Consider the following 15822-nt stretch of genomic DNA (forward strand, 5'->3'; position numbering starts at 1 on the left):
ATAAATGTAGGTACTTTTCAATAACAACTAATCTTCTCATTTCTAGGCTAAGAACATTTCATGCTGTGGTCGTTTCTTGGGTAATAAAAAAAACTGTCGAAAATATCACAATTTTATTCCTTAAATAACTTATAAATTATTTTTATAATACAAAGTATAAAAAGTTTTATATAATACATATAAAAAATAATATATATTAAGTAGGTTGATACAGGAAATTTTATCTTAATATTCGATGGTAACACATTTTGTTTTCAGATATTCGTTCAATGCTTCTCTTCCTATAAAAAAAATCAATATATTAGTATATAAATAATAGATATTTTACACAAAAATATGATCCAAACTTACAAACTTAATATAATAACAAGCGGACTGCCTAAGAAGATATCAAGTAACAAAGATTCAGTGGGAGGATACGAAATCAAAGTCGTACAAACAACTGAATATAAGGAATGGCATGGTCCAGTAGGAAAAATAGACTATGAAGGGCTACTAGGACATAATAAGCCGGATCTCATACTAGTGGATAAGCATCAGGCAAACAACGCTAACCCTTATTGAAGTGGCGATACTTAACAACAATCTGCGCCTTAAATATAACGAAACAATCGCCATATATTAAGATTTTCGGATAAAATAAACAGAAAATGGGGAATGCAAGGTACCCAATCGATACTTAATACGTAAGCTACTGATATAATTTCGAAAAGCCTACTAGAGTGCATCAAACTGGTGCATAAGACCATGGAAAAATATGACATTACTCGCTCTATTCATATATTATATCAAAGTATTTGTGGGATATCTTTCAGCATATCATATAACGTGATAACACGGTAAGAACCTCATCATAGCACAATCCTTTTGATAGGTACCATATACATACAGTAAGCAAGCGCCCCCTACTAGATACATATAGGAACATTGAGCTATTACAGTCCTGGTCCTTCGCTTGTTGCAATGTTTATTTTTATGTCTAGTGACGTTTAGAATGTCAGAAAATGTATAGAAACTGAATATTAACATATATACAGTTGACAAATGTTTTAAAGTAATGTAATATTCTTGGTATTTGAATAAAGTTATTTTAAAACAGAGTAATAATACTATTAACTAATGTGTTTTTTGTATCTAGTAGGGTGGAGCTTACTGTACATTTGGGATGAGGGAATTTTCCCTTTAAAAGGAGTAAAAGCCGCATGGCTTAAATCTGGGAAGATAATAAAATAATAATCTCTCACCTAAATCTTTACCAAATCCGGACTGCTTGAATCCTCCAAAAGGTGCTGCTACATCTGTTTTGTTATACGTATTTACGAAGACTGTTCCGGCCTCAATTTTCTCAGCGAACCTTAAAGCTTTGGATATATCTTTGGTGAATACACCTGAAGCTAGACCATACTCCGTCGTATTGGCTCTTTTCAAGACACCATCCATATCACTGTAAAAAAAATTGTTATAAGAGAATCTATTAAAAATTAAAATAGTTGAATAATTGAGTAGCATAATGAAAGAGAAAAAAATTTTGAAAAGTGAAAGAACTCAAAACTATAATATTTGAAACTTTTACTATCAGAGCCAAAACAAAATTTCCTATCGTTTATATTTTGTGAGTTGATTTTACTGAAACATTTTTGTTTCAAGCACTTTTTGTCTCGACAGTATATATGAAAGGTACAATTTTATTACATTACAAGAATTCGCGATGAAAAACAAAGTATCTGACCTCTGGTGGAATGAATTTGAACTACTAGAAGTGGTATAAACAAACCAGAAAATTGTTGATTTGAATGGAATTTGGTCACTTTTTAAAAAGTATAAGTAAATTTTAGCATTATCAGTACATTAAAATATTTGAAATCAAATCGGTATTGTTTTGTTCCTCAATTGAATGTTTGTTTATACCATTTATATCGGCCATTTTCCTGCATTCAACCTGCCCTCTATATTCAGGTTTAATCGCGAATAGATTGTTAAAATAGATGAAGCAAACTAAATTTTTCTTGACAAAGCATGGTTTCACAGAAGTCTTTAGTGAAGACGCCTGAAGTGATATGAGGCAGGAATGATGAGAAAACTGTGGGTCTTCGTTGAGACCAAAGGATTTATTAAAGTTTAATAAAAAACAGTGTCCAAAGGTCATATGACCAAGTGCCAGATGTTAACATGTTTCGCCTGATATAATACGAAGGAATGACTTTAATTATATTATATAACAACTTTTTGACTTATTTTTGACTCTTTGTGACCTTATTGTGATTTGAAATGTAATTTATGTTGGTATCTGTTGGTGTATTTTTTTTGATATAGGTACTTTGATTTCATATTACTCACTTATAAAATATTATCTACTTTTTATAAGTTTCCACTTTGAGGTTTAAATTTTAATTAAGCCGCGGGTTGCCTGAATGAAACAATATTAGACCAGTAAGGATCTGTTTTTAGGTGGATGTGAGAGTTGGCATTCAGATTTTTGCGGATAAAGTTAGGTAATAACTTCGTTAATAATTATTGATTTATGCTCCTTCTCAAATATGCCCGGAACATTAATAAAAAAAAATAAAATATTTAAAAATTTCAAAAAATTTCGTTTTTTTCTACTTTTTTTGCTTATAACTTTAAAACTATTCATTTTAGAACAAAGTCGTAAGGGAATAAAACAAAGATAATTAAATTTTCTATCAGATGCGATTGGTTAAAAATGTCTTAATTTATCACCCTTGCTTCAAAATAGAAATAAATATAAAATAAGGCGGCAAAACAAGCCTGTCCTTATTCAATGATTTTCCATCACTTAGGTTACACTTGGAACCTTCCTAATTCGCTTAGAAAATTTTTGTAATGTGATAAAACCGTACACCAAATTTCATTACAATTGACCTACTAGATTTTGAATAATAATTTTGCAATCTAAACTTTTTTTTTAAATTAAATTTTTTTAAAATATTGCACAACAAAAACTAGAACATACAAAGATTTGTCAATTTTTTTACATATAAAGAAGCACTCCACTTATCTAATGCACTTTACAGAATTGAAATCGGATTATTTAAGCAGCCTCACCAATGTTTTAAAGTTATAAATAATTTTTTGGCTTATAAACAAATTAGTGCTCTGGCCAGGAGGGGGTGCTACGGGCTCCTTTATTTAGATGGACTTACCCAAGTTTTTTATGTATTCTGACCCGTAGAACACGAATTTTTTGGGTAACAGTTGATCCAGATGTCGATTAGATTGTTATAAACAAAGAACTTGAGGAATTACATAACATCGATTTTTCGCAAAATAAAACATTTTTTTGTATTTCTCGGGTAATTCTAAGCAAAAAATGTTCTTACAAGTTTTTTCGTAGGATGCATAGTTTTCGAGATAAACGCGGTGGAACTTTCAAAAACTCGAGAAATTGCAATTTTTGAACGCGAATAACGTTTGATTAAAAAATAAAATAGCAATTCTGCTGACAGCATTTGAAAGTTTAGGTCAAATTATACCGGTTTTAATTATTTGCATCGCTAAAAATTAATTTTTTTATTATTAAACAAAGCTATTTGTTTATAAGCCAAAAAATTGTTTATAAGCCAAAAAAGTTTAAAACATTGCTGTAGCCCCTTAAATAATCCGATTTTAATTCTGTAAAGTGTATTAGATAGGTAGAGCACCTCTTTATATGTGAAAAAATTAGCCAACTTCTAAATGGTCTACTTTTTGTTCAGAAAGATTTTTAAAATTTTTAACTTTTTTAAAAACATTTAGATTGCAAATTTATTATGCAAAATCTATTAGGTCGATTTTAATGAAATTTGGTACACGATTTAAGTATGTTACAAAGAATTTCCTAAGCGAATTACTATGGTTCTAAGTGCCACCAAAGTGGTTAAAAAATATTGAATAACAACAGACTTATTTTGCCCCCTTATTTTGTATTTATTGCTATATTGCAGAAAAGGTAATACCTTAAGACATTTTTGACCAGTCGTATATCATACAAAATTCAATTATCTGTATTCTATTTTTATACGACTTTGTTCCAAAACGAATCGTTTTAAAGTTATGAGCAAAGAAAGCAGAAAAAAATCGATGTTTTTCGAAATTTTTAAATATTTTAATTTTTTTATTAATGTTCCGGGCATATTTGAGAAGGAGCATAAGTCAATTATTATTACTGAAGGTGTCACCCAACTTTATCTGCAAAAATCCGAATGCCACCTCTCACATCCAAAAATAGACGTTTTTCCGCAGATCCTTACTGGTCTATATAGAGAAATAAAAACATCGGAAAAGAAGTGAAAGGCAGAATTTACAAAACAGTCATTAGATCAATAATGACATACTCGGCAGCAACACGACCTGATACAGAAAGGACAAAAAGAATGCTAGAAGCAGCGAGATGAAAACACTGCCAAAAATCAATGGCAAGACACTGTGGGGTAGAGCTAGAAGTACAGATATACGACGGAGATGCAAGGTAGACAACATTAATAACTGGGTGAAAACAGAAGAGTAGAATGGAATGGCCACATAAGCCGAATGACAGCAAATAGAGTAGTGAGGACGTCGAGAGACAGTTCCCCAATAGAAAGACGATCAGTGGGAAGACCACGAAAAATATTAAATGACAAGTTATTACTGGAGGCACATTGAAAAACAGACAGAGTCATGTTTACATAAAAAAAAGAAGAAGAAGAAGGTTTAAATTTTAGTATATTCGCTAATAATTATTGAGACAAATAAGAGCCCTTTTGGAATTAATTTTAATTATTCTTCTGTGATACTGCAAGCCTTAAGCCTTGTATTTATATCGTGATAATTTAACATACAAAATACTGCTCGTCTTTAGAGTGTCAAGGCACGTATACACTACACTTGCGCTCCTTGCAACAGCTCCAATCGTTGCGGCATCCGCTCCTCTACATACAGGGTGTAACAAAAATACAGGTCATAAATTAAATCACATATTCTGGGACCAAAAATATATCGATTTAACCTAACTTAGGTACCCTAGTACAAATGCGCACATAAAAAAAGTTACAGCCCTTTGAAGTTACAAAATGAAAATCGATTTTTTTTCCATATATCGAAAACTCTTGGAGATTTTTTATTGAAAATGGACAAGTGGCATTCTTATGGCAGGAAAATCTTAAAAAAAATTATAGTGAAATTTCTGCACCCCATAAAAATGTTATGCGGGTTTTTTTCCCCTTAAACCCCCCCAAACTTTTGCGTACGTTTCAATTAAATTATTATTGTGGTACCATTAGTTAAACATAATATTTTTAAAACATTTTTGCCTCTTATTATTTTTTCGATAATCTAGTTTTTATCGAGATGCGGCTTCTTTTTTAATATGTTTACATAAAAATTTTATTGGGGTTTGGTCCTTTAAACCCCCCAAATATCTGTATACGTTTCAATTAAACTATTATTGTGGTACTATTAGTTAAACACAGTGTTTTTAAAACTTTTTTGCCTCTTACTATTTTTTCGATAAGGCATCTTTTATCGAGATGTGGCTTCTTTTTTAAATTGGTTCAAAACATACCTAATAATGTAAATTTTCATGTTATTACCAGGTCTCTATAGGCATACGTAACCATATACAAAAATGTGGTGGATTTGACAAATATTCAAAATATTTTGATAAAAACTGGCTTTACGAAAAAGTACTAAGAGGCAAAAAAAGTTTTAAAAACATTTTGTTTAACTAATGGTACCACAATAATAATTTAATTGGAACGTACGCAAAAGTTTGGGGGGGTTTGAGGGAACAAAACCCTCATACAATTTTTATGGGGTTCACAAATTTCACTATATTTTTTTTTTTAAATTTTACATTAGTAGATTTTACATTAGTAGATTTTACATTACTACAACAGTAGAATCTTGTTACGATCTACCCTCTGACCACTCTAGCGTAATCGCGACATGGTATGCACAAATAACAAACAGTACTAAACAACCATCACTATACAGTAACAAAACAGACTGGAGCATTTTCAAGACTAAACTAGATGAACTAATTGACATAAACATCCCATTGAAAACAGAAAGTGACATCTACGCAGCAGTAGAAAATCTTCAGAAATCTATACGAAGCTGCTTGGTATGCTACCCCTGACTGCTACCAAACAGAATTTAAAGAGCATTGCCCAACTGTAATAAAGGAAATGATTGCTAGAAAGAGAAAAATAAAGGAGGAGTGGCGAAGAAAAAGAACACCTGAGAACAAGACAAAATTAAATAAAATCACCAAGGAAATTAAACTACAATTGCATAATATCAAAAATAATAAAATACAAGAATATCTTACAGGTTTATCAGCAAACGCAGATAGTGAATATTCCCTTTGGAAGGCCACGAGAAAAATCAAACACCCGAAACAACAAATACCACCAATACGGAACCAAGAGGGAAACTGGTGTAGAAATAATAAAGAAAAAGCCGAAGCATTTGCAAATCACCTCACAAATGTATTCCAGCCACATCCCATGGAAGATGGTGACACAGAGGAAGAAATAAATGAGTTCCTGGAATCGCCCTACCAGATGGACGTACCTATACAAAAAATCACCACTAAAGAAGTTAGAAATATTATCCAGCATGAAATCAGTCCAAAAAAAAACTCCAGGGTATGACCTGATCAACGGGAAAGTACTGCAGCAATTGACATGCAAAGGTCTGAAAATGATAACGCAAGTATTTAATGCAATATTTAGGCTAGGATACTACCCAGAACAATGGAAAGTTGCTCAAATTATTCTCATACCTAAGCCAGGGAAAAATAAAACTCAGGTGACTTCATACAGACCAATAAGCCTGCTACCTGTTCTATCAAAAATCTTGGAAAAACTTCTCCTTAAACAATTATCCCCAGTTATAGAAGAAAGGAAACTAATTCCCCAACACCAATTTGGGTTTAGAACACAACACGGAACGATAGAACAGGTACATAGACTGGTAAAACACATCAGAAGTGATTTAGAAAATAAAAGGTATTGTTCTGCTGCATTCCTGGACATTGGTCAGGCCTTCGACAAGGTATGGCATGCTGGTATGCTCTTTAAACTAAAGAAAAACCTTCCCCATCCTTTTTATCAAATCCTAAAAAGCTATATTTCCAACCGACATTTCCTAGTCAAACAGGATAATGAATACACAAGCCTAAGACCAATAAAAGCCGGAGTACCACAAGGAAGTGTCTTGGGACCGATATTGTACTTGCTCTACACTGCTGACCTACCCACAAGTAACAGAACAACGTGTGCAGCTTTTGCTGATGACACTGCTGTACTAGCCTCTCACCATGATCCAAATACAGCATCCGGAATCCTTCAGAAAGACCTTAATAATATACAAAGATGGTTTAAAAAATGGAAGATAAAGGCAAATGAGAGTAAATCCATCCATGTAACCTTCACCATGAAAAGACAAACATGTCCATCTGTAACACTAAATGAAACGCAACTCCCACAAACCGATACTGTCAAGTACCTAGGAATCCATCTTGATAGGAGATTAACTTGGCAAAAGCACATTTTTTACAAAAAGGAAACAACTAGGAATAAAATTCCGAGAAATGTACTGGATCATCGGTCGTTAATCTCAACTATCTCTTGAAAACAAACTGCTGATATATAAATCTATATTAAAACCAGTGTGGACCTATGGTATCCAACTTTGGGGGACAGCCAGTCAAACTAACCTAGAAATACTGCAGAGATTCCAGAACAAAGTCCTTAGAACAATGCTGAATGCCCCTTGGTACGTGCCAAACTATGTGATAGAGCAAGACCTCAATGTGCCATCCATAAAAACAGTAATAACAGAATATTACAAAAAATATTCCAAGAGACTAGAATCTCATCCAAACGAGTTAGCCAGCAACCTCACTGATGACCACAATGATGTACGACGCCTGAAGAGATTCAAAGTAGTGGACCTAGCAAGAAGATTCGAATAATCTGTGATAACTAAATTTTTGACTTGTTTTAATTTATTTATGTAAAGAGGGTGATCACTGGATCTCCCTCTACAGGTCAAATTTTCAATTTTTGTCAAAGAATTTACCTATTGTTCTTAGTTAAGGACAGATTGTAAATATTACAACAATAAAAAAAAAAGATTTTACTACCATAATAATACCACATGTCCATTTTCAATAAAAAATCTCGAATAGTTTTCGATATATTGGAAAAAATCGATTATCATTTTGTAAATTCAAAGAGCTGTAACTTCTTTTATATGCACATTTGTACTGAGGTAAGTTAGGTTCAATAGAACTATTTTTGGTTTCAAAATATGTGGTGTAATTTATGACCTGTATTTTTGTTACACCCTGTATAAACCGCCACCGATTGGAGCGCCGAAGCGGAGCGCGCACTGCTGCACGGTCCGGGAGCGCCAACGTATCCACTATGTGGAGCAGTTGCAGGAGCGAGTAGCGCAACTACAGTGGATACGTGCCTTCAGATGTAGAGTGTAAATTTATATATTTTTGTAATATCTGTTGATTTTTTCAGATTACCGGCTCAGTTTATTACACAACTTATGAAATGGTTTATATCAATAGTTTTGGCTTACCCATTGCTGAATCTGCTTACAACCATTATAGGTCCAAATGATTCTTCTTTAGCTATGAACATATGATCTTCAACGTGACTTAAAACGGTCGGTTCAAAGAAATATCCTTTCCTATTAACTCTCTTTCCACCGTATTCGAGTTTTGCTCCTTCTTTAACACCTAAAACATTATGGGGAATGAGAAACTGATCGTAAATGTATTTCTAGAAATAAAGACAAAAAGAATATAAAAAAAAGAGAAGGGTTAAAGGGAACTGGATAGATAAACAAAAATATGCACCTGTAACTAAAAATCTTAAATTTCATTTGTTTATTCTCACTTGGTCGTATCATTTGCATATCCTACTACTTATATGACACGTATTATTCTTAATCTTTTCTCTTTTAAGAAATTGTGAATTGTGGGCAGTTTATATCTAGACCTATGAAAAATTCAGATTTGCTAATTAGCTACTCCACCAAATTTTAAAATAATGTTAAATTCTTCTTCTCATATCCTTTTGCCCTCTCAGGCGTCAGATTGAGATTCCGGTTCTTTACCCATTTATTCCATGCATTTCTATTTTTGGCCATCGTCTCTAATTCTTCAATTCAACTTTCCCTTTCTTCCCTCTTATTTCTTCGATCTGATCTATCCATTCATTCTGAGTCTTCCCTTTCTCCTTATTCTTCTACTTCCCAGTTATAATATTTGCCTTATAATTATTTTTGGTTTCATTCTGTAATTCTTAATGTGGTTTCTGCTTTGTCATTACTTTGTCATACCTCAGTAATAGCTTTCTGCTTTGTCACTTGTCTGATATCTTCATTTATTATCCTGCCACTTTTTGTTTTCCCGCACGTTTTTCTCAAATGTTTCATTGTTTCATTCAAAAATCAAGTGGGTTGCTTTTTGATTCATGTTGTTTCATTAATTCTTCAGTTTTCGCTTGCGTATGTTATTATTGCCAGTGTTATCGTATTGTGAATTTTTCTCTTGACTTCAATTTTTACATCTGTGTGTCCTAGTATTGTTGTATTAATTGTTGTATAGTAATAATAGAATCTCGTAGATTTATTTTTTCTATTTGTAATTTCCGCACAAATTTTGCCCTTATCAGTCTCAATGCTGCCCAGATAATCAAAAGTTGTAATTTTCTCTAATATTGTTCCATTACATTTAATCTCCTTATTGTTTTGGCCTTCCTTTTGATCAACTATTATCGTTTTTGTTTTATTTATGTTCACCTCCATTTTAATTTTTACTGTTTCTCCAGTCCACCAACTCACCAGCCTTTGCATTTTATTTTTATTTTTATTTTTATTTTATTGTATTGCATTGCCAGTACAATATCCTCTACGTAGAGTAAACACTGTAATTTTACTGGTTTCAACGGTTTCAACTACCTGTAGCCAATCATTGTATTTAGTCTTTCTTCTTTAGCTCCGAGATCTGAGAACTCTTCTCCATTATTATGATGAACAACAATATATACTACATAGCAAAAATATTTACCTATTTCTACATATTCTAATAATTTCTTCATATGTGCTAAGTGGTTTTGTGGTCCATGTGACGTGGATCTATTCAGTGGATCACCTATCTGTATTTTCCTAGTTTCTTGGACTACTCGTCTTATAAACTCGTCATGGATACTGTCTTCTACAAAGATGCGGCCGGCTGCTATGCAGTTCTCTCCTTTATTGAAAAAGACACTTTGCATTCCCTAAAATAAATGGTTTCTTAATCATTCATTTACGCAAAGAAGTAAATGAGTGTTGAAGATGAACAATAGTCAGGAAAAAATATACAAGGTGTGCAGGAAGTATAAAGAGCATCGAAAAAAGGACTGTGATGTGGAACGGATCAAAAGATAGACGACGGAAACACGAACTGATATAGAAAGGACAAAAAGAATGCTGGAAACAGCAGAGTTGAAAACCCTTCGAAAAATCGATGGTAGACACCAGAGCGGTTGTAAGTATCAACAAAAAGTACTGAAGTCTTAAGTACCAGTACTTATTCAAAGTGGAACTAAGTATAAGTACCAGTATCAAGAATAAATAAGTACTTAAGTATTTCGGTTAAGTAGTACTTGAAAACAGTAAATTTAAGTACTAAGTATTAAGTAACCGATTTGTGTACTTAGGTACCAACGTTAAAAATATTTGGTACATACTTAAATATTGAGTTCAAGTACAAGTACACACATTTGTTCTAAGTAATTGTGTAAAAGTGTAGAAATTCATATACAGGGTGTTTCATTAATAATTGTCCATATAGTAACTGGAGAAACCTTGGCACAAAATACGAAGATTTAACCTAAAACACTTAAATAAAATATGGTTCCTTACTGAGTTACAGGGTGTTTTGTCTAAAAATTTAAAAACTACTTTTGCTCAGCATTTTAAAACTATTCGACGTATCCTTTTCATACTTGGCAGAAAGTGCGACTACTATACACCCTACTAAATTATGATAAACAAAGGTTTCTAGCTACTACCAGTGGCGTACGACAGAGGATGGTGAATGGTTGACCCTTCTCAAATTCTACGCCACTGGAAGAATTACTATTTTGGTGCCATTTTTAGATTCTCCAATATTTTCTACGTAAATAATATACTCTTTATTGGTAACGATAAAGTCATTATTTTTCGAGATATTTGAAGTTAAATAGGAAACGGCACAGTTATTTTGATTAATTTATGATATGATTCATATGATTAAAATTTAAAAATTATTTGTACCCAGTACTTTAAAACTATTTGGCGTATCCTTTTCATACTTGGCAGAAAGTGCAGGTACTGTATACCCTACTAAACTAAGATAAATAAACGTTTATAGCTACTACCAGAGGCGTACGACAGGGGATAGTGGCAGGTTAATCCTTCCCAAATTCTACGCCACTGGCAAAATTGCTATTTTAGTGTAATTTTTTGATTTTCCAATATTTTTATGTAAATAATATACTGTTCATTCGTAACGATAAAACGATTAGTTTTCGAGATATTTGAAATTAAAAATGAAGGGACACAATACATTAATCAAAAATGACCGTGTCGTTTCATTTTTAACTTCAAAGATCTCGAAAACTAATGACTTTATCGTTACCAATGAAGAATATATTATTTTGATAGAAAGTATTGGGGAATCCAAAAATTTAACTAAAGTAGCAATTCCGCCAGTGGCGTAGAATTTGGAAAGGGTCAACCATTTACTTTCCCCCATCGTACGCCTCTGGTAATAGCCAGAAACGTTTGTTTAATATAATTTAGTAGTTTGTATAGTACCTATACTTCCTGCCAAGTATGAAAAGGATACGTCAAATAGTTTTAAAATGCTGAGCAAAAATAATTTTTAAATTTTTAGATAAAACACCCTGTAACTCAGTAAGGAACCACATTTTATTAAAGTGTTTTAGGTTAAATGTTCATATTTTGTGCTAAGGTTTCTCCAGTTACTATATGGACAATTATTAATGAAACACCCTGTATAACAGGAATATTTAATTGAAATTAAGGACTAGAACACTTAATTATTAGGGTACGTATCCATACTAGGGTGTACTTGCACTGGACAATTTTCTTTGTGACACGGTGACAGGAAAATACAGCGTGTTTTATATGTTCGTTCATGGGTATTCTTTCCTTTTTCCGACTGTACCTTTAGATATTTTCAGTATGTAGGTGTAGGTACTAACTGTTGTATGAAATGGAGAGTTGGATGTTTAAAACAGGAACATATAACTAAATTACAATAATTTTGTCAAAAGAAAAATAACGGAAGATAGTCAGAGTAACAGGAATATTTTATTATAATAATATTTATTTGTCGGATACGGGAAACCTGGCTGACGAGTTCTAAAGGACGAAACAAAAATGTTTTTTAAAATTATTGAAAATAAAATAGAAAATAAAATAAATCAATTATAAAATAGTGTGTAATAAATGACATTTATTCTACAATAAAAATTCTATTATTCTTAATTAACTACCAAACTTTGCAGATTATAGCATCCGTAAAATACTTAAGAATTTTTCGTGAAGGGTTTAAGTACATTTTGAGTACTTAAGCACTTTTAGATTAAGTATTTTTTATTTTTTAAGTTGCAAGTAAAATTATACTTAAAACAAATTTAGAATACTAAATATACTAAATATATACTTAAAAAAAATAGAATACTAAGTACAAGTATTTGTCGGAATACTTAAAACTTCAAGTACTAGTACACGTATTTTTTTGAGTACTTAGATTAAAGTACTTAAGTACTTAAAAGTACTTACATACATTTTTTAAGTAGGTACTGTCGGTAATCAGTATCGCAGCTCTGGTAGACACTATGGGATAGAGCTAGAAGTGCAGATAAACGACGGAGATGCCAGGTGGGCAACATTAATAACGGGGTAAAAAACAGAAGAGTAGAATGGAACGACCACATAAGCCGAATTACGACAAATAGAGTAAGTAGTAAGAACGGCGAGAGACGGTTCTCTAATAGGACGACGACCAGTGGGAAGACCCCGAAAACGACGGAATGACAACTTACTGGAGGCACATTGAAAAACAGACTGAGCCATGTTTACACAAAAAGAAGAAGTACCAACTAGTAGGTAACATGACAAAGACGAAGAATATCCTGGCTTAAGAACTTAAGGGAATGGTTCAAATGCAGTAGTGCAGAACCATTTAGAGCGGCAATCAACAGGATCCGATAGCCATGATGATTTCCAACCTTCGATAGAAGATGGAACTTAAAGAAGAAGAAGTAGGTAATATTATTAAATTTAGATTAAAAGAGAACAATAAAGTATAAGTACAAAACAAGGTAGAGACAGCTGACAGCTAATATTGTTAATTGTGTCAACTTGACATTTGTAGTTTATAAATTTTTACAGTAAAAAAGATCAAAGGGGAAACCCAGACCCATATAATTAAAACAAGTGACAAACCCCTGAAAATTTTGAATGGAAGTACACCTTAGAGCAGATCAATACGCGCAATGTTCTATAAATGTTTTAATAATATTATATTGAGAGAAACGGTTGAAAAAAAGAGTGGGTTATCAAATATTAAAAAAAAACAGTAAGGCCCGGTCTTTTAAGACATAAGTAGCTAATAAGTAGATAAGATAAACTTCCAGATAAGTAGCTATCAGAGATGAAAAGACCGAGCCTTATGATTTAGTGATTTCTCAAACTCAAAAATTGATAAAAATTACATGTGACTTACCAGTCTTACTGCCTTGTCAAGATCACAGTCTGAAAATATAACTAATGGAGACTTGCCTCCAAGTTCTAGTGATACTTTTTTCAAATTTGATTCTGCGCAACTTTTCATTATGACTTGTCCTATTTCTGTGCTTCCCGTGAATCCCAATTTTCTGACGTGAGGGTGATCGGCTATGGCTTGTCCAGCAACAGATCCTAAAGATACGTATTAATCAATAATGAGATACAATGAAAAATATTGTTGTGAAACCTTTTTCCTCATTCAATTTCTTTTTAAATATCTATTTGGTAGTAACCCCTAAAATAATATCTCAATTTGATGTTTCATCTTCCAGATTGAAATTGTTGACATTGTTTTATATAAAAACAATTAAGATTATACACAAAAAAACATATAATTATACACAGGGTTGAGATAAAATATCGAACCAACTAAATACAGTGATGTGCGCGCTAATAACCGGCAAAATAGCTCAAAAGATGGAAAACATAATATTATTAGAATATGTACATAATATATTATATTGCGAAACAAACAGAGACGAAACTAGTGGAGGTGGAAATTATCGTTATAAACGTCTAAAATAACATTACATTACATAGTTTCCCACCTTAAGACGTATCAGAGGAGTGTGACAACTGCCACTGGGACAGTAGAATTTTATACTCCTGTCACAGACCTCTAAAGGTGGGAAACTATGTAATGTAATGTTAATTTAATACGTTTATAACGATAATTTCCACCTCCACTAGTTTCATCTCTTTTTGTTCCGCAATGTATTATGTTTTCCATCTTTTGAGCTATTTTGCCGGTTATTAGAGTGCTCATCACTGTATATTTGAAACAAAAAGACGCCATTTATGAAACTTAGCATGCAAGTATTATGAGACATAACGCATCTGAATGATATACTATATTTTTTGTTAGGTACTACTCTACATATGGTTTTACCGGAAATACCCTTATTTTATTTAATTTAAATAGGAGACCCTGTATATTTTTGCAGATTTTAAAAGAAGTTGTTATTAATTATACTTTGTTTTTAAACCAAGGGGAGTAAACTCAAAAGATAGACTCACACCCAAGAAAGTCACTAGAAATATCACCAAATATATATTCTTTTTTGGTTGTACATATCGGCCTTTGACGGTAATCCATAAAATTTTATATTATACTAATACGTCGCTAAAAAGTTCTAAAAACAAGTGTTTTTTATATAAAACAGACTAACAATCTAAAAATTAAAGGAATAACGCAGGATATACAAAAAAATCGCTGATATCAAATACTATTGACTGTAATACGTCCAACTCCCACAGAAATCTGGAAGCACGCGAATCAGGTTGCCACTAGCGCCACTGTCGGCATGCGGTGAAACTACGTTGAGACAACGTAAAATTTGACGTAAACATTCAAATTTAATTTTATAAATTTTTGAATAACAAGCTAATTTTGCAAAATTAAATTAAAATAAAAATAGTTCAAACACTTATACAAAAAAAAATAATAAAGCAATTTTTTAAATGTAAGGTTAGATTGCTCTGATTATCACCGCTGACCGCTAGATGGCGCTATTTTTTTGCTTCCTCAAATGTAATGAGAAATGTCAAGAGTTGTATGTATTACAGTCAATAGTATTTGCTGATATAACTTAATTAACTTTTAAAATGTCAAAAGTGTCAAAATTGTATAAATGTCATTAGTGTCAAAATTTGATAGCAGTGATGTAAACTTTCTGAGGTTGGACCAATTACAAACAAGCTTTACGGCACGGAAAATTTGAATTACTCCTTTTGGTTTAAAAACAGACTATAATACATACCAAGTTTGGTAGATTACCGGTATTTTTATGTTTCGTGGACCTTAAGAAAGCATTTGACAGGATCGAATTAAAGGACGTTATCCATTTGTTATACTCAAGAGAGACCTATGGGAATAATTAAAACGATTGAAGACATCTACCAGAACAACATAATAAAAGTAAAAGTAGAAGATGAACAAACTTACCCAATTGAATCTGGCAATGCGATAAG

General features: G+C 32.3%; 1 protein-coding gene across 1 annotated transcript in view; it reads right to left on the reverse strand.

Annotated features, from left to right (window-relative positions):
• Positions 1-98: 98 nt before the first annotated feature.
• LOC126882285 (cytosolic 10-formyltetrahydrofolate dehydrogenase) overlaps positions 99-15822 on the reverse strand; it is a 55191-nt gene continuing 39467 nt past the window's right edge. The window contains exons 10-14 of the mRNA XM_050647146.1: positions 13790-13983; positions 10076-10286; positions 8581-8740; positions 1245-1444; positions 99-281 (exon numbers count right to left, since the gene is read on the reverse strand). Coding sequence (XP_050503103.1) covers positions 226-281; positions 1245-1444; positions 8581-8740; positions 10076-10286; positions 13790-13983 — 821 coding nt within the window. The 3' untranslated portion in view covers positions 99-225. The remainder of the gene's footprint in view (positions 282-1244; positions 1445-8580; positions 8741-10075; positions 10287-13789; positions 13984-15822) is intronic.

Source organism: Diabrotica virgifera, chromosome 3 (genome assembly GCF_917563875.1).
Source record: "Diabrotica virgifera virgifera chromosome 3, PGI_DIABVI_V3a".
Classification (NCBI taxonomy): Eukaryota; Metazoa; Arthropoda; class Insecta; order Coleoptera; family Chrysomelidae; genus Diabrotica; species Diabrotica virgifera.